At 47.0% G+C, this 26,322-nt stretch overlaps 1 protein-coding gene across 4 annotated transcripts in view; it reads left to right on the top strand.

Annotated features, from left to right (window-relative positions):
- Nucleotides 1–1,261: 1,261 nt before the first annotated feature.
- SLC37A2 (solute carrier family 37 member 2) overlaps nucleotides 1,262–26,322 on the top strand; it is a 65,392-nt gene continuing 40,331 nt past the window's right edge. For all 4 annotated transcript variants that reach the window (XR_014002358.1, XM_081171711.1, XM_081171710.1 and 1 more), the window contains exons 1-3: nucleotides 1,262–1,485; nucleotides 22,710–22,791; nucleotides 25,350–25,437. Coding sequence is in view for 3 of the 4 variants with exons in the window: in XM_081171711.1 (XP_081027837.1) it covers nucleotides 1,427–1,485; nucleotides 22,710–22,791; nucleotides 25,350–25,437 (229 nt within the window). In the remaining variant the exon portion in view is untranslated. The remainder of the gene's footprint in view (nucleotides 1,486–22,709; nucleotides 22,792–25,349; nucleotides 25,438–26,322) is intronic.

Raw genomic sequence — 26,322 nt, 5'->3', positions numbered from 1 at the left:
TGTGCTTGTCACCTGAGGCTCTTCTCTAAGTCCCCATTCCTCAGAGGTTCCAAGTTTGACAACATAAGAACAGGCCTTTTCTGTGGTGGCTTCCCATCTGTGGAATGCTCTCCCCAGAGAGGCTCAGAAAGAGACATTCCCCAGTGGAATGGGCTCCTTCGGGAAGTGGTGGGTTCTCCTTCATTGGCGGTTGGGTGGCTATCTGCAAAGGTGGATCTAGGGGAGCATAACCAATTCAGTCACCCTGGGTGGAGATCTTCTGTGGTGCTGCAGCAAGCACCACAACTATGAAGTCCAATGGAACGTGAGAAGGAGGCAGGGAGGCATCGGACATTTGCATCGCCCAGGGCGCCACTGAAATTCGAGATGCTAAGCTTTTGAATTATGGTACTGGAAGAGACCCTTGAGAGTCCCATGGACTGCAAGAAGATCAAACCTCTCCATTCTGAAGGAAATCAGTCCTGAGTGCTCACTGGAAGTACAGATCCTGAAGCTCCAATACTTTGGCCACCTCATGAGAAGACCCTGGAAAGACCCTGATGCTGGGAAAGATGGAGAGCACAAGGAGAAGGGGACGACAGAGGACGAGATGGTTGGACAGTGTTCTCAAAGCTATGAACATGAATTTGACCAAACTGCGGGAGGCAGTGGAAGACAGGAGTGCCTGGCGTGCTCTGGTCCATGGGGTCACGAAGAGTCAGACACGACTAAATGACTAAACAACAACAAGGTCTGACACTACCATCTGTCAGGGCTTATTTAGCTGCGTTGCCTGCATTGAAGGGGGTTCGACTTCCTTGGGGGGCCCCTTCCAACTCTACAATTCTAAGATCCTATGAACAAATTCCTAAGCAAACAAAACGAGAACAAGCGTGTTGCGCTGTAGGCAAAATTAGATTGCTTAGCAAATGAAGCAAGAAATAAAAGTTGCCAGCGTCGATTTCTGACGCTGAGGACAACACCAAAAAAGGCTCTCGCTTTTCCGAGGCAAGGCGGCTGGTGGTGCTCAAAAGCATCCCAGCAGCGTGAAAACCTGACAGCCATTCCCGGGGGCGCAGTTGCCGCCTCCCCGCCTTGGCTCTGCGCTCGGGCGCGCAGCATGTGATTCCGGGCCGGCCGGAGCCAGGGGAGGGGCTGCCGGGGCGGCCTCTTCCTTCTCCCGCTTAGCCCTGCCCGCGCCGGGGCGGGGAGGCTGCCTGAATCACGGGCATCATGTGCCCGATGCCCGGGCTCCAGCGGGGCATTTAAATGCCAGCGGGCGCCGGGCCCGGAGCAGCGCCAGCTTCCGCCACCATCTCCGCCGCCGGCCCGAAGCAGACGCACGGCCTGATCCATCTCGCCCGGAGAGAGACGATTGCGCGCTCCTCGCCCGGGTCCTGCTTCGCGTCCGTCGCCGAGCTGTGCGCCCTAGCCGAGACCGCTCGCCATGAGAGCCATCCCCGCGCCCGGGATCCGCTTCCTGCGCTCCTTCTCCAGGGACAGCTGGTAAGAAAGGGCGATCCGGGCCCCGCGTCGCCGGGCCGGGCCGGCTGCTGCTTGGGGCGCCCTCGGGACCGGCGCCGCGGCGCGCCGCGCCTAGGCTCGGTTTGGAGAGGTCCCCTGTCTGCTCCGGCGAGGGCGCTTTCCCTGATCCTCTTTCGCCTCTCTCGATTGGCTCAGCGACGGAGGGTGGAGAGAGAGGGGGCTTTATATTGTAGTTGGGGTGACAACCCCCCCCATGGGTTAGGGGATCTGGGTTTAGGCTTGGAATCGAGCCGGCCTGGAGAGGGGGGGAAGAGTGTTTGCTGCATCCTCCTCCAGATTCGAGGGTTTGGTTTTTGCTCTCTTTCTTTTTCCTTTTTTTTGTGTGTGGCGGTGGTAGTTTATCTCTAACTGGTGGGAAAAAGAGCACGCTGACTCAGAGAAACAAAGCCCAGCTGTGTGTAGAGAAATGCCGCAGAGAGGTTTCTGGCTGGCTGCAGCTCAGCGGCGCGCAGCACGTGCCCTGCATGCAAAAAGGCTTCAGGGTTCAGCGCCAGCATCTCCAGGTAGCGTTGGAAAGGACAGGCGGTGCAGACAATAGCGAGCGAGATGGGGCCTGGCTGGGTTCATTTGCAGAAACACAAGGCCCTTTGAAGCCTCTCTTTTCCCTCAAAAGAATTCTGGGTGCTGCTGTTTACCCCTCACAGAGTGGCAGTGCACGGGCAGATGCTGGCGATATGGTTTACCTATCTGTTTTTATTGTATTTTGTTCGTTTCAGAATTTGAACAGCTCTGCATTAAGTGTGTGTAGAGAGAGAGAGAGAGAGAACGCAGTGTAAGAAAATAGAATATAATGTTAAGAACATGAAACTGCAGGAATAAAATGGACTAATAACTTGGAGCGGCTTGAGGGGAAAGAAGCGTTTTCAACCAACAGCAAAAACATAATGTTGGGGCTTGCATTCTTTCTAGAAAGAGAATTTTGGAGAACTGGTGCCACAGTGCTGAAAGCAAGGTTGCAGTGCACTTGGTGGCACATTTATTTGTTCTGTAAAGTGGGCTGCTAAAGTGGATGAGTTACAGCCTCTAATGCTCACCTGCCTGGCAAGGTTGTTGAGAGAAGGAACACCCTGTATGCTGCCTTGAGCTCTCTGGGGTATAAATATAAATGATTTGTGGGCAGAGAGATAAGAAACCTGTGGCCCCCCAGATGTTGCTGGACTATAACTCCCATCACCCCTGACCACTGGCTATGCAGGGATGGGAGTTGTAGTCTAGCAAATCCCAGGTACCCCAGCATGTTAGACTGGCTTTTGTAGGAAAGATCTGCTATCAAGATACTAAAGTCTGGAAGACTTCTGCTTGAGGGTTTTCCATTTGCAATTCAAATGGGATTTCCATTCTTCTGCAACATTTTTCCAGATATATTTCTCCACAGGAATTTTTCTAAAGTAGATGCAAAACGTAGCATTGGAACCAGCCCAGAGTTGTGACAGAGTTAATTTTGGAAGCATTTAGATCCACAATCCTAAATTATTCTTAAAACTGAGCCTTAAAACTGAGCAGTATGCTGCTGTTACTCCATCCATTTACACTTCAAAGTTATCGTTTTGCAGATTGGTCCGCATTGTATCAGTTTCTTGCTGGTTTCAGAAGTACTTTGTCAAAGTCTCTCATTGCTAGTTTATACGGAGTACCCAGGGCTTGCAACAAACACAGCAACAAACCTAACAATCCTCAAAGCAATATTATAAAAAAACAATTATCAGTAGGCTCAAATAATACAAGTGTAAAAGCAAACAGAAAAAATTGGGAACAGAAAAATACCAACATAAAAATGAATTTAAAGCAGTTTGGGTTTTTTTGTTTTTTAAAAAAATCCTAAGCAGGGAGTTCCATGGGCATGGGGCAATCACGAAAAAGACCCTGTCTTCTGTAGCAGCCATTATAATGCTTCTTGATGTCAAACCAACAAACAGGGCCTCAGAGGCTAAGCCTAAGACTCGGGCAGGTTTATACAAATAGTCCTTCAAGTATTTTAAGGCAGGGATGGGGAACCTGTGGTTGTCCTGATCAGTGGCGTAGCATGGGTTGTCAGCACCCGGGCAAGGCAAGTAATTTGCGCCCCCTAACCCGTGGAGCCAGGTAGGGGCAGAGAGCTGCGAGTGCGAGTGCGCCCCCCCAGATGTTGCTGCCGGTGCGGCCGGCCTGCCCTGCACCCCCCACGCTACACCACTGGTCCTGATGTTGTTGGACTACAACTCACTTTCATCACCAACCATTGGTAATGCTGACTGGGGCTAATGGAAGTTAAGAGTCCAGCCACATCTGGAGAGCCACAGGTTCTCTGTTCCTGGTTTAGAGCTTTGAACCCTCACCACTTTATAAGTTGGGCCCAGAACTGAAGGAGCTGATGCAAAGTAAACTTTGCCTGCTGTGCTTGAGTCAGCTACATTTTATCTCGCTCACGCAGGTGTTGAAAGGAAAATAAGTTCAGGCTGATTGTATGGGACTGGAAGAGGCTCTTGTGTTTACCTGGCTTCACTTAATCTTAAGAGGATATCACATCACCTGCAAGAGACTATCTAAATCTCAGTTTAATTACTCCAAGCCGCAGGAGTTATACTGCCTTTCTTGGGAAGCAGTTGCAGACATTTCCTAACAGAAATTACACTTCGATCTTTTGAGGTCCAATTGCTACACTGTGTGACCCACATGATTCAATTTTCAGTCGTGTGTTTGCAACACTGAATAGTTCCACCCCCACATGTTTCTGTATGCCATTGTTCAGTAATCAGGTCATCTCACTGCAGCGCCGTTTTACAAAATGAATAGAATAAGCTTCCAATGAATATACACAAGCAGAACACTTTGGGACTAGCCAAGGCATTTTGCATCCTTTTGGGGTTGTTGTTTTTGTTAAGTACGTAACTTTCTTCTAATTTCTATGTGGATATTCATTTCTTGATGCTTGCAGGGTCAAAGCAGTAACTTGCATTTGTGAACGAATCTCTGCAGGTTAAACACACCCGACTCCATCCATGCCATACCAGACACTGTTTTTCTGTGGGGGTTTTTTGCACGCTAATCTGCAAGAGAGCAAGTTGTACCGGTGTTGCTTTCAAATGCTAGCACCCCAGTTGGGGTGGCCCTGTGCCTTACCTTACAGAGGATAGTCCTTTACCTTTATCTGAAGGGCTGTTAGAGGGAAGTCCTCTATTTGAATTTTTCATCAGGTCCTCATCTGGTTTAAAGATAACGCATCGCAAGGAGGACGGGCCCTTTAAATTGCCCATCCACAATCAGCAGCTGGACACCAGACCGAGCAGACAAATGGATCACCTAATTCCAGCCATCCCTGCTTTTCGATTCAGATTATTCCCCTCTAAATTTGCATCTAAAAGGGACGTGGGTGGCACTGTGGTCTAAACCACAGAGCCTAGGGCTTGCCAATGAGAAGGTCGGTGGTTCAAATCCCTGCGATGGGGTGAGTTCCCGTTGTTCAGTCCCAGCGCCTGCCAACCTAGCAGTTCAAAAGCATACCAGTGCAAGTAGATAAATAGGAACCATTTTGGCGGGAAGGTAAACAGTGTTTCCGTGCGCTGCTCTGGTTCGCCAGAAGTGGCTTAGTCATGCTGGCCGCATGACCCGGAAGCTGTACGCCGGCTCCCTCGGCCAATAAAGCGAGATGAGCGCCGCAACCCCAGAGTCGGCCACGACTAGACCTAATGGTCAGGGGTCCCTTTACCTTTAAATTTGCATCTATATGTATACATTAGCATGTGCAGATTTTATGGAAATCAGCACCCTCTTTCCCCTCTTGTTCAGCAATGTAAAAGCAGCTGCCCATGCCCTGAACTATACTTGTGGTTGATTCCAGCAGTCATCATGTTAGTTAAGAATATAAGAGCTTGTTGGGTCTGGCCAGTGACCCATCTAATCTGTCATTCTTCATCACAGTGGCCAACAAGATGCCTGCAGGTTTCAAGCAGAAGAGCCCACTCCCATCTTGTGACTGCCAACAGCTGGCATTCGGAAGCATTCCTGCCTCTCTCTGGCTGTGGAGACAGAGCAGATTCATCCTGGCTAGTGAGGGGATGCAGGTGGCACTGTGGTCTAAAGCACTGAGCCTCTTGGGCTTGTTGATCGGAAGGTCAGTGGTTCAAATCACCCCCCGATGGAATTAGCTCCCGTTGCTTTTCCCACACCAACACTAAATGATTCTTTAATAATAATAATAATAATAATAATAATAATAATAATAATAATAATTTATTATTTATACCCCGCCCATCTGGCTGGGCTTCCCCAGCCACTCTGGGCAGCTTCCAAAAGAATATTAAAATACTATAATACATCAAACATTAAAAGCTTCCCGAAACAGGGCTGCCTTAAGATGTCTTCTGAATGTCAGGTAGTTGTTTATCACCTTGACATCTGGTGGGAGGGCGTTCCACAGGGCAGGCGCCACTACCGAGAAGGCCCTCTGCCTGGTTCCCTGTAACTTGGCTTCTCGCAGTGAGGGAACCGCCAGAAGGCCCTTGGCGCTGGACCTCAGTGTCCAGGTAGAACGATGGGGGTGGAGACGCTCCTTCAGATATACTGGACCGAGGCCGTTTAGGGCTTTAAAGGTCAGCACCAACACTTTGAATTGTGCTCGGAAACGTACTGGGAGCCAATGTAGGTCTTTCAAGACCGGTGTTATGTGGTCTCTGCGGCTGCTCCCAGTCACCAGTCTAGCTGCCGCATTCTGGATTAGAACACTCATCCCCCACCACCACTTTCTGAACACGGCCCAGGAGGAAGGAGCGGAACCACTGTATGACAGTGCCCCCAGCTCCCAGCCCCTCAAGACGGTCCAGAAGGATGTTATGGTCGATGGTATCCAACGCCGCTGAGAGATCCAGCAGAACTAGGAAACAGCTCTCACCTTTGTCCCTAGCCCGCCGGAGATCATCAACCAGTGCGACCAAGGCAGTTTCAGTGCGACCAAGGCAGTTTTAAAAAAAGGCATTGGTAGAAACAATCAAGTTAAGAGGGAGTATCAGTCAAAGACTCCCTTAAGTAAATTATTCTTTGCTGCTTTTGCAAAAGTAAAGCTATTCCAAATCTTTGGTGCTTCCCCCGCCATGGTTCTGGCAGCAGAGAAATCTTTCGCAGGGCCTCCGATGGCGAGTGAAATTGCCAGTCAAGCTTATGTGAAGGAAGGCAACTCTTGAGAAGAAAAGGGGAAAAAATGCAATTCAAGCAAAAATTCTAGGGGGAAGTGAGAAAAACAAAAACAAAATCCTGAAGAAGACAACTAAAACAAAACTTTACAAGCTAGGCCAAAGGCATATTAAAGTAAAAAATGTGAGAAGAGGCCTCTTTCATCAGACCAAAAGCCCATTTAGCTCATGATTCTGTTTTCTATAGTGACCAACCAGAGATTTATGCAAAGCCTAGGGGCAGGACATGAGAGCAATATCTCTGCCCTGCTAGTGCTCCCCAGCAGCTGAGGGCAGTAGCCAAGAAAAGGAGTTTGGCTGGTGCAAGGACTTTTGTCTCTGCAGCAAGACTTCCCTTCCCCATCCCCTGCACCCCTTAAATCTGTTCTGGGGTTACCCCCTACCCCTCTGGAGCAGAGCAGATTTGGAGATGGTGTGCAGAGAGGAAGGAGAGAGAGAGAGGAAGTTCCATTCTCCATCATGCCAGTGGGAATCCTTCTGCTAAGGGAAGTACTTGGAAGTATGCGGGTGGCGCTGTGGCCTAAACCTCTGAGCCTCTTGGGCTTGCTGATCGGAACATCAGCAGTTCGAATCCCCATGACGGGGCGAGCTCCCGTTGCTCTGTCCCAGTCCTGCCAACCTAGCAGTTCGAAAGCATGCCAGTGCAAGTAGATAAATAGGTACCACTGCAGCGGGAAGGTAAATGGTGCTTCTGTGTGCTCTGGTTTCTGTCACGGTGTTCTGTTGTGCCAGAAGCGGTTTAGTCATGCTGGCCACATAACTCAGAAAACTGTCTGTAGACAAACGCCAGCTGCCTCAGCATGAAAGCGAGATGAGCGCCACAACCCCATAGTCACCTTTGACTGGATCTAACCACCCAGGGGTCCTTTACCTTGACCTTTTGGTTGGATTCTACTGTGGTTATTCAGAAGCATGGTTCACCCCCCCCCCCCAGTCCTGGAAAGAGCACATTGCTGCCATGCCCAGTAGCCACTTTTTGCTTTATTCTGGTGTCTAAAGGCAGACGGGCAGAGAACTGACAAACACAGAATTCCACAAAGTCCAAATGCATTATTAACACATGCACACAAACACACACATTCCTCCCCCCAGGTAATGAAGATCATCTTGCAGATGTTTTCTGCCATGACCTCTTCCTTGCCAAGCAGCGCTTTCCAAGACTTTGTTTCCTTCCGGCATTCTTTGCCTGTACACATGGGGGCCGGCCGCTCTCTTCCTTGTCTGCCGCTCCTTCGTTTCGGAATCCTTTAAAGTGATTTGTTAGGACATCCTCCGGATGACCAGTTGGTTCATTTTAAAGCGGTGGTGATGGGATTCAGATCCAGGGACCGAGGGCAGCCTTCAGGGCAAAGCCTTCATTGCATCCCCAATGCGTTGGCCTGGCTGGAATGTGTCCTTAACCCCCCATATTGCCTCTTGCTCTGCACGGAGGACAGGGAGGTGTGTGTGTGTGTGTGTGTAAACTACACTACTGCACAAAGGTAAAAAAATACATGCATTGGTCTGCCCACATTTGCCTCCATCTCCTCCTGCCATTGACCTTTGGCCCTTGGACCGAAATAACGTTTCCCATCTCTGTTTTGAAGCAGCTGGACAAAGGCTCAGATAGGCAATGGTTGCTCAGAGTTGGGTTCACCACCAGAGGATTTCTCCAATTGTACATGAGAAATAAAGAACTTACTTTAATGCGGAGGAATGAAATGGACCAGTAGCTTTGGTGACCTAAAGGGACCCCTGACCGTAAGGTCCAGTCGCAGATGATTCTGGGGTTGCGGTGCTCATCTCGCTTATTGGCTGAGGGAGCCGGCGTACAGCTTCTGGGTCATGTGGCCAGCATGACTAAGCCGCTTCTGGCGAACCAGAGCAGTGCACGGAAACGCTGTTTACCTTCCCGCCGGAGTGGTACCTATTTATCTACTTGCACTGTGTGCTTTTGAACTGCTAGGTTGGCAGGAGCAGGGACTGAGCAACGGGAGGTCACCCCGTCGCGGGGATTTGAACCACCGACCTTCTGATCGGCAAGTCCTAGGCTCTGTGGTTTAACCCATAGTGCCACCTGCGTCCCTTGGTGACCGACTAGCCTGGCTCTATTTCTCTTCTGTTTATCATGCATGGCCACCTTTGCTTTCCCCAGTCCAGATGGTCTCAATTATCCTGGGCTTTGGCTCCTTGGAGACCTGACCTGCTTTGCATCTTCCCATTAACCTACTGCCCTAATTAGAGGGAGGGAAGCCTTGAGTGTGACGCAGTTAGCTTGGTTGCCTAATTATGAGTCTAATTATGCCACTACCTATAAGGAAGCAGGCACAATAGAGGACAGGCCTCCTTCCTTTTAGCAGCTGGGTACACAAGAGGTTTCGTTTTGTACAGGAGAGGGTTGGTGGCTTGGTAGATGCAACCTGTCATCCGGGGATGACTTTAAAAGGCACCTGCTGATAACAGACCTCTTCACTCAACGTCCTAAGAACATTGTACCTAAACTAGACACGATGTTGGGGTCAGTCCATCATTAGATCTGCAGTGGCTTCTCTTTTCTTTAAAAGCAACTTCCAGGACTTGGAAGAGGGGGCATTGGATTTGGGGATTTGCTGCTAGAGGAGGGGAGATTAACTCTCCCTGTGATAGTCCTCACTTTGATTTCCTCCTCCTCTGAAGGTCATATTAGCTGTGGAGGACAAAAAGGCAGCTATCCAGATTGTACCTGGGTTGTTGGTTTACAAACAAGCAAACAAACCCCATACTGTGGCTGACAGCAGCTTGGGGAAAGTGTTTCTGTTAGGAAAACTTATTTATTTTGTTTGTTTAAACCAGGGGTGGTGTAGTGGTTAAGAGCGGTGGACTCGTAATCTGGTGAACCGGGTTCGCGTCCCCGCTCCTCCACATGCAGCTGCTGGGTGACCTTGGGCTAGTCACACTTCTCTGAAGTCTCTCAGCCTCACTCACCTCACAGAGTGTTTGTTGTGAAGGAGGAAGGAAAAGGAGAATGTTAGCCGCTTTGAGACTCCTTAAAGGTAAAGGGTAAAGGGACCCCTGACCGTTAGGTCCAGTCTCGGATGACTCTGGGGTTGCGGCGCTCCTCTTGTTTTACTGGCCGAGGGAGCCGGTGTACAGCTTCCAGGTCATGTGGCCAGCATGACTAAGCCACTTCTGGTGAACCAGAGCAGCACACAGAAACATGCTTATCTTCCCGCCGGAGCGGTACCTATTTATCTACTTGCACTTTGGTGTGCTTTCGAACTGCTAGGTTGGCAGGAGCAGGGACCGAGCAACGGGAGCTCACCCTATCGCGGGGATTTGAACTGCTGACCTTCTGATTGGCAAGCCCTAGGCTGTGTGCTTTAACCCACAGCACCACCCACGTCCCTTTTTTGAGACTCCTCAGGGTAGTGATAAAGCGGGATATCAAATCCAAATTCTCCTCCTCCTCCTCCTCCTCCTCCTCCTCGTCCTCCTCGTCCTCCTCCTCCTTCTTCTCCTGCCCTCCAGGCTGCAGCTCCCATCATCCCTGACTACTGACCACCTTGTTGGCTGGGGCTGATGCAAGTTCCCTGACATCTGGAGGTCTGCAGGCCATTTAGATAGGTTACCATTAAAATGTGAACTAAATCAGATTTCCTCCCCCACCCCTGCCTGTAACTCAGTGTCTGACGAAGCTGTTTCCATAGATGGCGCCTCACTGAATCACAGGCTTCCAAAGAAATAATCATAGCTGGATAAGTTTCCATGTTCTTACTGAAGCTGGGCTCTTGATGAGTCGCAATCAAGAAGCATTGGGGGCGGGGTGGAATTATGTTATGCATCATGACTTTTGCAAATGATGCTGGAGGAGAAGAGGAATATTTTGTGAGTGCAGAAGTGAGCTGACGGCAGGGTGGATAAAAATCAAGGATTTTTTTAAAAAATAAAAAAATCATATTTTTATTTAAATCAGATTTTTTTATTTAAATTGATTTTTTAAAATTTAAATCAATTTTTAAAATTTAAATCACTTTTTTAATTTAAATTGAATTTTTAAAATAAAATGCTTTTGGAGGAAAATATGTTTCTAAATATAGTTTTCTATTTAAGTTACATTATAGTCCAAAGGCCATCAGGAAATAAGGATTTGTTTTAAGTTTTACTTGTGTGCTGAAAATCAGTCTAAGGGGTTTTTTTTTTATAAAAAATGTTTAACCGCATCAGTTAACAAACATGGATACATATGCTATAATGTTATTGTTTTAGTTAAATAAATTGTTAAAATTGTTATTAAGGAAATGATTATTTTTCTCCTTCCAATAAAGTACAGCAGAAAAGTTGTCCAAATATAAACAGTTAGCTTATTAAACCTCACACTAATTTCATAATTATCTGTCTATGTATTTCTAATAATATAACCAAATCTGTAATTTTTGTTATAACTGTAAAAACTACTCTGAAAATTTATTATTTCAAAAATGAAACCTTTATCTGGTCATAAATATTAAGATTATACCAGTAGGAATGCCTTTCTGTAAAAAAAAGAGCTTTCCCCACGTCACTCCCCTTTGACTATCAGCATCTGTGACGCTTCTTGGTTAAACATCCACAGACTTATTGCTCTGCCTTAATCCCCAGCGATTTGTTGGCCGCTGAATGTGTGCGGGGAGTCCCTTTCCAAGGAAGGCTCAGACACAGGAACAGGGAACCTGTGTTTCTCCAGATGTTGTGCATCTCCCACTCTCATCAGCCCCAGCCATCATTGGCCAAGGAACTGGAGCCCAGCAACATCTGGAGGACCACATCACTGCTCCAAACTCTCTCTCTCTCTCTCTCTCTCTCTCTCTCTCTGTGTGTGTGTGTGTGTGTGTCTGTCTCCTCCTACTTATTGCTCACATCTGGTTCCCTGTAAGGTCAGCAGTCCAACATGCAGTTAGAGAAAAACAAATACGATGGATAAGTCTTTATAGTTGGGTGGTGATGGGGGAAAGCAGGTAGGGTGACTGACAAGGATGTGCAGGAATGTTCCTTAGAGCGGATCACACTGTACCTTTTTTCTCCCACGCTTTCAACCATTGGATTAAGCATGCTTTCTTCTTATCTTCCTTGTTCTGATGCTCCCTGTCTATCTCTATGTAGATGCTTGATAAGCATAGGGAAATGTCAAGTCCTGGTCGGCCTCTAGCATGGAAGGAAGGAAGGAGCACATTGCTCAGTGGCAGAGGGCATGGTTTGCAATAACAGGGTCCTTTGTTTAGCCATCGCATTTCCAAGGAGGGAAGAGGAAGACCTAAACACCACGAGAACCGCTGCTGGGCAGGGTAATGTGCTGAGCTACACGAACCAGTGAGCAGAAGCATCTTCCTAGGAAAGCAAGGGGTGTGTGAAGCCACAGTGATCCATGCGACAGTCACCTCCAGGCTTGACTACTGTAATTCGCTCTACGCGGGGCTGCCCTTGAAGCTGTCCCAGAAACTCCAGCAGGTGCAGAATGCTGCAGCGAGGCTCCTCACGGGGTCTCTGCCATGGGAGCATATTCACCCAGTGCTTTTCAAGCTGCACGGGCGCCCGGTGGAGTACAGGGCCAGATTTAAGGTGCTGCTTTTGACCTTCACGGCCTAGGACCCTCGTACCTACGGGACCGCCTCTTCTGGTATGCCCCATGGAGAGCCTCAAGGTCCATAAATAGCAACACCCTAGAGGTCCCAGGCCCTAAGCAAGTTAGATTAGCTTCAGCCAGAGCCAGGGCCTTTTCAGCTCTGGCTCCGGCCTGGTGGAACGCTCTGCCTCATGAGACCAGGGCCCTGAAGGATCTGATTTCTTTCCACAGGGCCTGTAAGACAGAGTTGTTCCGCCTGGCCTTTGGCTTAGAGCCAATTTGATTCCCTCCCTCCCTCCCTCTCTTTCTTTTTTCTTTTCCTTCTCCTCCTGCGATGAGGCTACATTTTAATATTTTTATGTTTCATTATTTTAATGTTGTATTTTAATTTTGTTTTTAAGTTGTAATCATTCAACTTGTTTTTATTATTGCTTGTAAGCCGCCCTGAGCCCGGCTTTGGCTGGGGAGGGCGGGGTATAAATAATAATAATAATAATAATAATAATAATAATAATAATAATAATAATAAATTCTAAGTAGACCAATCCAGTGCAGCCCTGCATGGGCTGTTCCAATGCTGTGTTATCATTGGGGGTGTGTGTGCTGCTGAGCCCCAGCTGTATTTCCTGTCCAGCTGTCGCTGTAACAGCTTAGAAGGGTGCTATGAACCTAACTGTAGCTGAGCATGATGCTGTAGCATCACATTGATCATGAAACATCCCTCCTGACCTTGCCAATGTGCAGTCCTGTTGGGGGTGATGCCAAACAGAGGAGGTTGCTCCCTTGAGGTTTATACTTGCTTCGTTGTTTTGCATATTTCTTTCTTTTTTTAAAAAAAACACATCTTTATTGGTTTTTCAGTTACATACTCCACATACACATATTGTATTACAGTTTACATTTCTACTTGCTCTTGAGAGCTGACTTCCCTCCTTCCTTCTTCTGGCTTTTTTGTATCGCATCTGACGTTTTCGCATTGTTTTTATCCATTTTGCATATTATTGTTCTTCTTCCATATTTGTCCATAGAGTATTTGTACACAAATAAATCCTTCTATTTACACAATTCTTGTTGTCTATCTATATTCATTTGCAACTACTATTAGTTACATTAGTCATTTTGCTTCTTTTTTATTTTTATTATCCGGTAAATTTCTTTGTATTTCACATTATGAGGTTTATTTCAGTTCTACTGGTTTCATTATTTCACCTTATCTTTCCTATATACAACATAAATTTTTCCCATTCTTTTTGAAACGTTTCATCGCCCTGTTGTCTAATTTTCACTGTTAATTTAGCTAATTAGAAGAAGCAGTATTTTGCATATTTCTTGTATGATTGCTGTCCAGAAGAGTTGGATTTTGGGACATTGCCACCACATGTGGAGGTATGTGTCTGTGGAGGTGCATCCTCTCCAGCATTTTGGTGAGGTTCTTGGGCATATTAGCACTGGTGATACCCAGATGCCCTGGCTAACACACCACCAACTACCGGTACATGCCCTCCGTTGGGGTTTTTGAGGGCAGTTATCTTTGGATGGGCTAGCTGGCTCCTAGGTGAGAGATTGGGGGTGTTTGTGGGGGGGGGGTACTGATGTGAGTAAATGCGGCTTCCCAACGAGAGACCGAATGCTACAAAGCGGCCTCTGTGTTGTGAGAGCAAGAATGTTATCGTGGGTGTTGGCTGATTGCGCTGCTTTATGTAATTTTGGCTGGTCACATTTATTGTACAGTACTTTTTTACCATCCTTTGATGGTGGGGAGGAGGTACTTACCTGACCTTCTGGCAGGTGAGTTGCAGCTACTTACTGGGAGCAGTGTAAATGTACTAGCAGGAAGCCCAGATGGGCTCCTCTAATGTTTCTAGAGACCAGGCAGGTCTCGCAGCCAAATCACCTATCCCCCTCCTGGTTAGCAGCTAGAAGGTCAAGTAAGCAGCTCCAACTCCACCTTGACACCTGCTGCTGCTGCTGTGTACTCTGATTTGGGGGGAGGCTTTATATAAACAAACCATATTACAAATTTTTAATTTAATTAATTTAATTAATTTAATTAATTTAATTAATTTAATTAATTTAATTAATTTAATTAATTTAATTAATTTAATTAATTTATATACCGCCCTATACCTGCAGGTTTCATGAAAGTTAACAGGATAAGATCAGAAGATAAAAGCAGAGCATAACAATATTCTCCTGTTCTTCGCTGCTTCTCTTTTCCTGTCTCTTTTTTGCCTGTTCAGTTTTGGCTAATTTTAAAGCAGAAGTAAAACTGGCTGTGAAAACAAAGAAGAAGAAAAAAAAGAAGTAGTTTCATTACTTCCTGAGGAGAATGAAATAGCAGCAGCGTGGCACTCTGTGCATGCAGGGAGTCTAGCTTTGTCAACAATTGCCACACAGTCTGTTGTGTCTAGGATAGACAGGACAGGAACAAGGATACAGTGGGAGATCCTCCCGCCTCAGCAGTGACTAAATGGATGTACAGTCATACCTCGGGTTACAGCCGCTTCAGGTTGTGCTTTTTCAGGAACGGGTTACTTCCAGTTTCAGCGGTCGCGCATGCGCAGAAGCACTGAATCGCACTTTGCGCATGCGCAGAAGCGCCGAATCGCAACCCGCGTCTGTGCACGCACGGGTTGCGAACACTGCGGGTTGCGAACGTGCCTCCCGCATGGATCATGTTCACAACCCGAGCATCCGCTGTAGTTGACACGTGATCTCTATGATCCGCTGATTCTAAAACAAAACATATAGATGGGAAAAGAAAAGAAAAATTCTTGGAGGGGGCTTGAGATGTCTATTACTAAGTGAAAATGCTGAGTAGTGAATGGAAACCACCAAATGTGTTTCTTCGAACTTCTTTGGCAATGTGCTGTTACACCAGAGGTGGGGAAGCTGTAGCCCTTCCGAGTTAGACTCCAATTCCCATCAGTCGCAGCCAGCATGAACAATGGTTAGGGATGAGGGGAGTTGGAGTCCAACAAGGTCTGGAAGGCCTCAATTCCCCATCCCTGTGCTATTTATTCATTTATTTCTTTTATATACCACCTTTATCTTCCAAGGTTCTCCTCTAGAGGGCCGTCTTACCCATAGGCATGAGGGGTGTGGGGCACCTGGGTGCCGGGTTCTCAGGGGTGCCAGGCCAAGAGTTGAGTCTGGCGGGCTCTTCTGTTGCGGGCAGCTCTGCGCCGCAAGTTTGGGGGTGACCGAGCCAGCTGGCGCCCTCCTGCGCGCCTGGGACTGGGCAACCAGGGGGGAGGTGCTGGGCAGATCTTTGCACCTCAGCGCCACATATGCTTAAGACAGCCCTGTTCTCCTCCTCCCCATTTCATCCCCACAAACAACCCTGCGAGGTGGGTAAGGATAAGAGATGGCGACTGACTCCAAGTGAGCTTCATGGCTGAGTGGGGATTCAAACCTTGCTCTCCCAGGCCCTAGTCCAGGCTTCCTCAGACTCGGCCCTCCAGATGTTTTTGGCCTACAACTCCTAGCAGGACCAGTGGTCAGGGATGATGGGAATTGTAGTCTCAAACATCTAGAGGGCCAAGTCTGAGGAAGCCAGCCCTAGTCCAACACCCTAACCACTTACGCCACACTGGCTCCCAGAATGTTTCCAAGCACAATTCAAAGTTGGTGCTGACCTTTAAAGCCCTAAACGGCCTCGGCCCAGTATACCTGAAGGAGCGTCTCCACTCCCATCGTTCTGTCCGGACACTGAGGTCCAGCGGCGAGGGCCTTCTGGCCGTTCCATCACTGCGAGAAGCCAAGTTACAGGGAACCAGGCAGAGGGCCTTCTTGTTAGTGGCGCCCTCCCTGTGGAACACCCTCCCAGCAGATGTCAAGGCAATAAACAACAACTTTTAAAAGACAACTGAAGGGACAACAGGGACAACTTCCCTGTTTAGGGAAGTTTTTAATGTCTGATGCTGTATTGTTTTTAATATTCAGTTGGAAGCCACCCAGAGTGGCTGGGTTAACTCAGCCAGATGGGCTGGGTATAAATAATAAATTATTATTATTATTAATATTATTATTATTATTACCGAGCAGATTATGAAGTTGCTGCCTTATTTTGACTTCATGAGAACCTAAGAAGGACTCCCACTGGATCATAGCAAGGACTTGTCTGGTCTGGCCTTCTGCTCTCACAATGGCTGGCCAGATATCTATGGGAAGGAAGACCACAAGAAGACTGGTATTCAGAGTCACACCGCTTTTGATGCCGGAGCTGTTATATAGACCTGGAGGCGCTGGGAACCTTGCAGTCCATGAATGTAGCCAACCCACTGTCCAAATTCATAGTCACCACTATGTGAAGAAGCCCTTCCTTTTGTCTGACCTGGATCTCATTCATCATTGAATGAATGAAAGCTCCTGTCCTCCTTTCCACTTTGAAGGCATTTGTTACAGAATGTGGCGAAGGACATACCACCTTTGTGCTAACCGTTCCTCCCGATCCTGTGTACAGTGGTACCTCGGGTTACATATGCTTCAGGTTACATATGCTTCAGGTTACAGACTCTGCTAACCCAGAAATAGTGCTTCAAGTTAAGAACTTTGTTTCAGGATGAGAACAGAAATTGTGCTCCGGCGGCACGGCAGCAGCAAGAGGCCCCATTAGCTAAAGTGGTGCTTCAGGTTAAGAACAGTTTCAGGTTAAGTACGGACCTCCGGAACGAATTAAGTACTTAACCCGAGGTACCACTGTAGTTCTTTGCTTCCCCTTGTAGTTCTTTGCTTAGCTTCCCTGATCAGGCTGCCTCTCTTGAGCTGAGTTGCTGAGATCCCTCTTTCCTTGAAAGGCAAAATGAGTGAGTCTGTGGCTTCTGCTCCTCACCGCAAGCTGAGTAGAGCTGTCCTCACATGGTTGAGTTTCCACCGCTGATCCCATGTGATTAAGAAAACATGCTTTTCCCCATCGCTACTCACTCACTTTGGAGAATGGAAATATGCCGATGTTATTTCCATTAACAAAAAAGGAACCAGCAGTAAGCAGCAGGCTGGCCACCTGCTTACTTCCCACCTCATTCCTTTAGCTTACTCTTCACTTCCCACCTCATTCCTTTAGCAGCATAACTAGGAACAAATCCAATTGAACTCGGCTACATAGGGAGCTGCCATACGGAGTCAGACCATGAGCCCACCAGTATTGCCTACACTGACTGGCAACATCTCTCCAGGATTCCAGGCAGTGGCCTCTCCCATTCCTACTTGGAAATGCTGGGGATTAAAAAACAGGACTTTGTGCATGCACAGCGTATACTTTATCACTGAGTTTTGATTCCTTTCCCGAAAGGAAGATTCTAGTCCTCAAAGTTTTATATAATGATCTGTTTAAATGGGAACATAGGGAGCTTCCTGATAGTGATTTGGATCATTGGTCCATCTAGGTCAGTATTTTCTACACTGATTGGTAGCTGGTCTCCAGAGTTTTAGGCAGCTAAATCACGTGGGTGGCGCTGTGGGTTAAACCACAGAGCCTAGGGCTTGCCGATCAGAAGGTTGGCGGTTCGAATCCCCACGACGGGGTGAGCTCCCGTTGCTCGGTCCCTGCTCCTGCCAACCTAGCAGTTCGAAAGCACATCAAAGTGCAAGTAGATAAATAGGTACTGCTCTGGCAGGAAGGTAAACGGCGTTTCCGTGCGCTGCTCTGGTTCGCCAGAAGCGGCTTAGTCATGCTGGCCACATGACCTGGAAGCTGTACGCCGGCTCCCTTGGCCAAGAAAGCAAGATGAGCGCCGCAACCCCAGAGTCGGCCACAGCTGGACCTAATGATCAGGGGTCCCTTTACCTTTACTATATATGTATATATAGTTAGATTGGAGGGCATGGCCTGCCACACTCCTTTGCCATGCAAATATAGGTGATGTGTTGCTATGGGAACTAAATAGTAAGATCTATAAATAGTGAGATCTATAAATCTCACTATAAATCTCATCTATAAATCTCTCTATAAATATAGTGAAATCTATAAATGGTGAGATCTATAAATAGTGAGGTCTAAATAGTGAGAACAGGCAGCCCTGCTTAGGGAAGCTTTTAATGTTTAATAGGTTATTGTATTTTAGTGTTCTGTTGGAAGCCACCCAGAGTGGCTGGGGAAACCCAGCCAGGTGGGCGGGGTATAAATAATAAATTATCATCATCATCATCATCATCATCATCATCATCATCATCATCTTTGCTTCTCTGAGTAGGACCATTTGGGGGAATATTCTGTATAGGAAGAACCATCAGCAAAGGAGGCAAACACTTTGTCTAAGGAAGATATAATCCAAACAGAGAAAAGGCAGAGAGCGGCAAGGTTTTGGATTAATAGCATATTGGGGCCTCTTTCTAGAGATCTGCTTTGAAAGCAGTGGCTTTTGGTTGTTGTTGGGAGTGTCTCAGTTGTGCCTCCACCTACATCTGGCCAATATTCTGTAGGCAACCATTACAAAACACCAGTAAGCCTCTGCTTCCCTTGGTATTTTCCAACCTCAGGGGTGACCTCGATTACTGGGACAGTTCCTGAGCAGTTTTCTTAAGTGCTGCATAAAATGCTTGGAAGCAGCAGTCAAGGAAGTGTTTTGATGCAAAACATTGTCCTGCTCTCTCTCAGGAAACCACAAGACAAAGCAGGGAGGTTCTGCTGGCGTGGCTGATACTGGACAGCCCCCGATTCCTACATCCTAAAAGCAGAGGGGAATTTCCCCATGCAGACGGGGGCCCCAAAGGAAAACACATTTGACCCTTTCAGAACGATGTTAGCAAATCTGCAATGGAACTTCCTGGATCTCAGAAGTCTACCTGTAAGGATGACAATGTCTTGATCACTGAAAAAAAAGGCTGCAGATAAGGGGGAAACGCCAAGGAAGGTGGAGGAAGCTGCCGTCTGAAAATATGAATGAGACCTTTGGAATATTTGCTGGGGTCGTTTTCAAGCAGGAATGTTTTGAGTAAAAGTATTTTTATTTTTTGTAAAAGGCTGGAATAGGTTCTAATGTCCAGGTGTGGTGGCTACATCACTGGAGTGATGGCCAGAACCAATTGCATGGATTAACAACAACAACAACAACAACAACAACAACAACAACAACAACAATTTATTATTTATACCCCGCCCATCTGGCTGGGTTTCCCCAGCCACCCTGGGCCGCTTTAACAAAGTATTAAAATACAGTGGTCTGTTAAACATTAAAAGCTTCCCTAAACAGGGCTGCTTTCAGATGTCTTCTAAAAGTCTGGTAGTTGTTCTTCTCTTTGACATCTGGTGGGAGGGAGTTCCACAGGGCGGGCGCCACTACCGAAAAGGCTCTCTGCTTGGTTCCCTGTAACTTGGCTTCTCTCAGTGAGGGAACCGCCAGAAGGCCCTCGGCGCTGGACCTCAGTGTCCAGGCTGAACGATGGGGGTGGAGACGTTCATTCAGGTATACTGGGCTGAGACCGTTTAGGGCTTTAAAGGTCAGCACCAACACTTTGAATTGTGCTCGGAAACGTACTGGGAGCCAATGTAGGTCTTTCAAGACCAGTGTTATGTGGCCTTGGTGGCCACTCCCAGTCACCAGTCTAGCTGCCGCATTCTGGATTAGTTGTAGTTTGTGGGTCACCTTCAAAGCTAGACCCACATAGAGTGCATTGTAGTAGTCCAAGCGAGAGATAACTAGAGCATGCACCACTCTGGCAAGACAGTCTGCAGGTAGGTAGGGTCTCAGCCTGCGTACCAGATGGAGCTGGTAAACAGCTGCCCTGGACACAGAATTTTCCTGCACCTCCATGGACAGCTGTGAGTCCAGAATGACTCCCAGGCTGCACACCTGGTCCTTCAGGGGCACAGTTACCCCATTCAGGACCAGGGAGTCCTCCATAGCTGCCTGCCCCTGTCCCCCAAGAGCAGTACTTCTGTCTTGTCAGGATTCAACCTCAATCTGTTAGCCGCCATCCATCCTCCAACCGCCTCCAGGCACTCACACAGGACCTTCACCACCTTCACTGGTTCTGATTTGAAAGAGAGGTAGAGCTAGGAATCATCCGCATATTGCAGATTCAATACAGTTTACTTGGAAATGTCTTAGGAAACTGCTTTGTCCCAAGCCAGCTCCTTTATCCATTTAGCCCTAGTGCTGGGAAAGAATCACAGAATTGTGGAGTCGGAAGGGACGCCGAGGGCCATCTAGTCTAACCCCCTGCAATGCAGGAATCTTTTGCCCAGTGCAGAGCTCCAACCTACAACCTACAGATTAAGAGTCTCATGTTCTACTGACTGAGCCATTATAAACATATCTAATACAGGGCCGGTACTCTGCCACTGAGCTACAGCGCCATCCCTTAAACCAGGGATCAGCAAACTTTTTCAGCAGGCCAGACTATATGAATGAATTCCTATGCCCCACAAATAACCCAGAGATGCATTTTAAATAAAAGCACACATTCTACTCATGTACAAACACCAGGCAGGCCCCACAAATAACCCAGAGATGCATTTTACATAAAAGAACACATTCTGCTCATGTAAAATCATGCAGATTCCCGGACCATCCACGGGCTGGATTTAGAAGGCAATAGGGCTGGATCCGGCCCCCAGGCCTTAGTTTGCCTATCCACGCCTTACCAGTGGTGTCCAAACTTTTTTCACAGAGGGCCAGATTTGATGAAGTGAAGAGCCATGAGGGCCAACCAAAGATTAACCTTTTTTTTAGGATTGAAGTTTTTGAGCTTTTTTTATGATTTTACCCCAAAGTTGTCAAGCTTTTTTAAAGGATTTTTAGGATTGATGTTGTTGAGGTATTTTGGGGATTTTACCCCAGGAAATAAACTGCCACAGGGGCTGGATTAAACCAACCAGCGGGCCAGATTAGGCCCCCAAAACGGATTTTGGACATGTCTTCCTTATACTGAATCAGAACCATTGGTCTGCCGACTTCAGCATTGTCTCTGGGGATGGGGAACAAACTCCTGTCCTGATGTCAGCCAGAGGTGAAGGTGCAGGTATGAACTGGCCTTGGCTTTACACAACAGGAGAGCGAACTGCAACCAGCAATGATAAAAAGGATGCAATGATTTATGCAGCCAGCTCTCCGAGGATGACATAAAAAGGATGAGTCAGGTGACCTTGCTGGCTCTTGCTCAATTTATTCCAGCCTCTGTTTCACCTCTTGAAGGTCTTCTAAAAGTCTGGTAGTTGTTCTTCTCTTTGACATCTGGTGGGAGGGCATGGGAGGGGTGAAGGTGAAGAAGATCAGAGGCTGGAGGGACTTTGCGGCATGCAGTTCCGTGGTAACGGATGATGTAAATTCTCTGCCCACTTGCTGGCTGGCTTTCACAAACTATGCCTTCCTCTGCATTTACTCAGAAGTAAATTTTGCTGAGTTTGACAGGGCCTATTCTTATGCAAGTGTGTAGGGTTGCAACCCAAGTGGAAGACAAACATGCATATAGTGTATATATCAAAAGAAAAAACATCCCCCTGGTCTTTATAAAATGCATTTAGTACTGCTGGTTTAATTTTTAATTTTAAAGGATTAATACTAGTTGCCTGTTTTTGGAAATCTGATTGAACTGTTTGGGAAGAAGGAAACTTACATTTTAACCTGGAAACCCTTCATATTTTAAAGTTGTCTTCTGGGTAGAAATTGAGCTATGTCCCCCCTCTGTAGTGCTGGAATTCTATTTCTAATGATATAATAAAATTGTAAGGATGTTGTCACGCTGCAGTTTGGCAAGTTCTAAAGGGGTGGGGAAGGGGATTTGCTGAGGTGTAAAGAGAAGGTGGTAGCTGGGGTTGGCGAGCAAAGCGAGCAGGAAAGGTGGCCCTTACTTTTGCAGTAGTAGTAGATCATGTGATCTTTTCCGTGTGGTCATGTGATCTTTTTCACGTAGCCTTTGGCTTATATGCCATTAAGCTCTTTGGGTCAAGAGCCTTCCCTATCGTACTTAGTAGTGCACCATACATTGATGGTTGTAACAGCAGAACAACAGGCTTTTTAGGGTTGTAGCACCTGTCCTTTCGAATGCCTTCCCCAGCGTTAGGCACCGACTCTGCTGTATTTTCAGTACCTGCTTGAAGAACTTTTTCACACAGCCTTTCATTAAGTTGAAATTGTTCTCAGTCTGCATCTGCACTGGAATTGTTTTAAATATGTTCGTATTATTACCACATGCCATCTGCTGCCCCGGGCTCCTTTGGGAAGAAGGGCAGGATATAAATTTAATGATAATGAAATAAGCAGTAGGGTTTTCCTTTGATACACGGTGCCCTTGGATGTAGAGTTAAAGCATACCAGTTTCTGTAGCTTAAACGGGGAGTAAAATGACCTCCCAGCTTTGGTTCTCTTCCCCCCAGAGGATGTGGTAGACATTTATTTTTCTGCAGACTGCTCAAGCAAGCTGGTGAGACTTCAGCCTTCAGAGATAACAGTTAAAGCTTATCACTGTTTTCCATCTTTCTCGCTGTTTGCTCTATCTTTCATGTGTGTCTTCTTTTCTAGGTACCGGGGATTAATTCTTGTGTTGACGTTCCTGTGTTATACCACTTTCCATCTCTCGCGGAAGCCCATTAGTATAGTAAAGGTACGTAGCATCGGTCCCCAGGGGTGAGGGGCTATCTTTCATAGCTGTCAACTTACAGATTTGAAAATAGGGACCAGCAGCCTCAAAAATAAGGGATCAGCAGCCAAAATAAGGGATCAACAATTACCTTGGTAACATACATATTTTGTTGCGTGCAAATGGCTTTACATACCTAATAGGTCCATAAATTACCATATAGCATATATTCAACACAAAAAACAGCAACAATTTGTTGTTGACAAAGCACAGCTGGACACAGAAAGGGCTCCATTACCTTCAGTAGCTTATTTAAGGGACATCATCAATAAGGGACAGCAGCGGGACATGGCACCGGGATAAGGGACTGTCCCGCCAAATAAGGGACGCTTGACAGCTATGTATCTTTGGACACAAGGTGGGGCATGCAATCCTATACAGGTGTCCCTGGGAAGAAGCCCCATTGAATTTTAGTGAGATCCACTTCCAAGTAAACATTCACTGGCTTCAGCTGTAAGAAGGCATATTTGAACTCTTCCCCTTCCTCCACTTCCCTCCTGTTCCTCTGGTGTATCCCCGTAATGTTTTCTAGATTGTAAGCCCCTGGGGGCAGGGACCTGTTGTCTTGTGCCCTTTAAAATTGCATCCATGCTGATGGTGCTATATGAAACCAGCATGCCTGAGAACCTGGCGTATGGCCTGTCCCTTTTTATATACTTGTTTTTATTAGTTTCCCAGATTTTAACAAGTCAATCCAAATTATTTAAATGTAATACAATTTTTTAAAAAATAATAATTTGGTTTCCCGCTCCTGCTACAAGCATATGCCCATTGCTTCCTGATGTTGCCACTTCATTCTTCTTCTTTAATTGCCTTCTCATCCTTCTATTAATTTTAATCCGTTTTCATAGCTGGCCTTTCTTGTTTCCTTGCAACCAGCACCTTTGTTGTTTGCCAGATGTATAAAAATACATTTTCACATGTGTATCCCTTCCGGCACTCTGTGTGTAAAGATAATTTATTGGGTGTGTGGCCTGTCCCAAGGGTGCCAAGTTGAATAAAATATTGAGGGGAGGGGAAGCTAAGCCCACCCCACATAATCACAAGATGCGTACATGCTGTTTGAATGGCACTGCCCCCTCAAATATTTTATTGGGGGTCCAAAGGAACCACAGCCCCTAGGAGTTGGCTCCCATTTCCTGTCATGAGTGGGGTTTCATTCCCTTTGAAGGAACAGGTTCAGAGTACATTTCCGAGCACAATTCAAAGTCTTGGTGCTGACCTTTAAAGCCCTAAATGGCCTCGATCCTGAAGGAGCGTCTCCACCCTCATTGTTCAGCCCAGACACTGAGGTCCTGCTCCGAGGGCCTTCTGGCGGTTCCCTCATTGCGAGAAGTGAGGTTACAGGGAACCAGGCAGAGGGCCTTCTCGGTAGTGGCGCCTGCCCTGTGGAACGCCCTCCCTTCACATGTGAAGGAAATAAGCAGCTATCCTATCTTTAAAAGACATCTGAAGGCAGCCCTGTTTAGGGAAGTTTTTAATATTTAATGCTGTATTGTTTTTAATACTTGATTGGGAGCTGTCCAGAGTGGCTGGGGAAATTCAGCCAGATGGGTGGAGTATAAATAATAAATAAATTTAAAAGAGAGTCTCTGCGACCTCCTGGATTCCAACTTGCCACTAGAATCTCGAGTAGGTAGGCTTTTGTGGGTAGGAGTACTTAAGCCCAGTTTAGGCTGCTTAGCTAGGGCCATTCCTGGCCTCAATTGTCCGGTGACCTCCCATCTGACTACTGCAATGGGCAGGGCTGCCCTTGAAGACTTTCTGGAGGCTATAGCTAGTGCAGCATGGCTTTATGGCGATTTTCAATTGTTCCATTTCCTGCCGATTGTTTCTATGTACGCCTCTTAGAAATGTGAACCGTTAGGCGGTATAGAAATGTCTTAAGTAAGTATGTGACTGCTGGGCTGGTTAGCGGGGCAGCCCGATGGGGCCATGTGTTGCTCTGCCCTGGCTGTCAGTGAGCTACCAGACCAAATTCAAGGCATTGGTGCTAGTCTTTAAAGCCCTTAATGGCCTGGGACCAAGGACCTAAAAGTGTGCCATCCCCACTATTCGCAACCCCTATGTTTGGCAAGTGAAACCTTGTTGGCAGTGCCACCACCGGAGGCTGCCCAGTTGGCATTGACCCACGACAGGGCCTTTTCAGTGGTGGCTCCCTATTTCTGGAATGTTCCCCTCAGTGAGGTGCATCTGTCTCCCTCATTATTGACTTCCAGGAGATATTTTAAAACATCCCTATATACCCAGGCATTTGGTGGCTGAAGCATGCTGCTCCTGGCAGCCCCAAAATCACCTGTGGAGAGAATGCTTTGAAACTGTGTTTGTGGTTGTTTTAAATTCATAGAATTGTAGAGTTGGAAGGGACCACAAGTATTGCCAGGTCCAACCCCCCTGCAATGCAGAAATATTTTGCCCAATGTTTTTCTCACCCTGGGCTCTTTGGGGAGGGTGTAAATTTAATGAATGAATAAAGAATCTTTGACTCATTTGCCTGTTCTCTGTGTGTGTTTCTCCCCCAGAGTGAACTGCATTATAACTGTTCTTCGCGGGGACCCAATCCGCACAATGAATCAAACAGCACTACGTGGTGTGACTGGAAGCCTTTTGGTAAGGCTGCATTGGTTTTCTGCTGTATCTTTCCCCAGAAGAGCAAACGTACACCCTCTCTTGGCCTTCATAAAGTGATGGAGGACAGGACAAAATTGTGTAGCATACAGCGCTGTAAGGTAGGGAAGGACCATAGGTCCATGGCAGAGCAATTGCTTTGCAGGTAAAGGGTCGCGGGGTCAGTTCCTGACACCTCCAGGTAGGACTGGCAAAGCTTCGAGAGTCAGTGTAGTACAGACAGTAATCAGCTCAGTGGACCGAAGGTCTGAGCTTGGTAGAAAACAACTTTCTGTGTTGGTGGATATGGAAAAGCTATTTGTGACTTCCGCAACTTGGACATGTGGCTTTCAGAGTTGTCGCCTGGAAAACAGCAGGAGTGTTGTTCCTTCTTTAACCCTCCTGCTTTCCACAGACGCTTGAGTTGTGGGCTGTATCCAGAGTCCTTTTCCTGGAAACCTCAGGTGACTAGGCAGCCTTTATGGCCAATTTAGGCTCTCTGATCTCAACTGATTCGTATTCAATAACCGGAACGGGATGCCTCGAGGGCCAACAGTTTATTCTGATGTGATTAGCAACCTTGGCGTATCTTATCTGCGTTTGTTTGCAATGTCGTTGTGGAGCCTCATTAGCAGATTGGTTGCAGTTTGGTTTCCACTGTGCAGTCAGGCTTTCCACAGATATATTTCTACAGTGCAATTTCAGGGTAAACTGTACCTTTACAGAGCTGCTTAGGCAAAAAGACACAGGTCCCCGTCTGCAAGGAGCTTACAGCTTGGAATAGGCAATGGGTGAAAGAGCGGTGGGAGGGAGGGAGGGTTAAGGAAACTGCCTTAAGCTGTCTTTCACGATGTGCCCATTTGACCCAGTGCTGTCCATTATTATTAT

This window comes from Podarcis bocagei, assembly GCF_964188305.1.
Source record: "Podarcis bocagei genome assembly, chromosome: 15".
Classification (NCBI taxonomy): Eukaryota; Metazoa; Chordata; class Lepidosauria; order Squamata; family Lacertidae; genus Podarcis; species Podarcis bocagei.
This window is presented reverse-complemented; position numbering and strand designations above follow the sequence as displayed.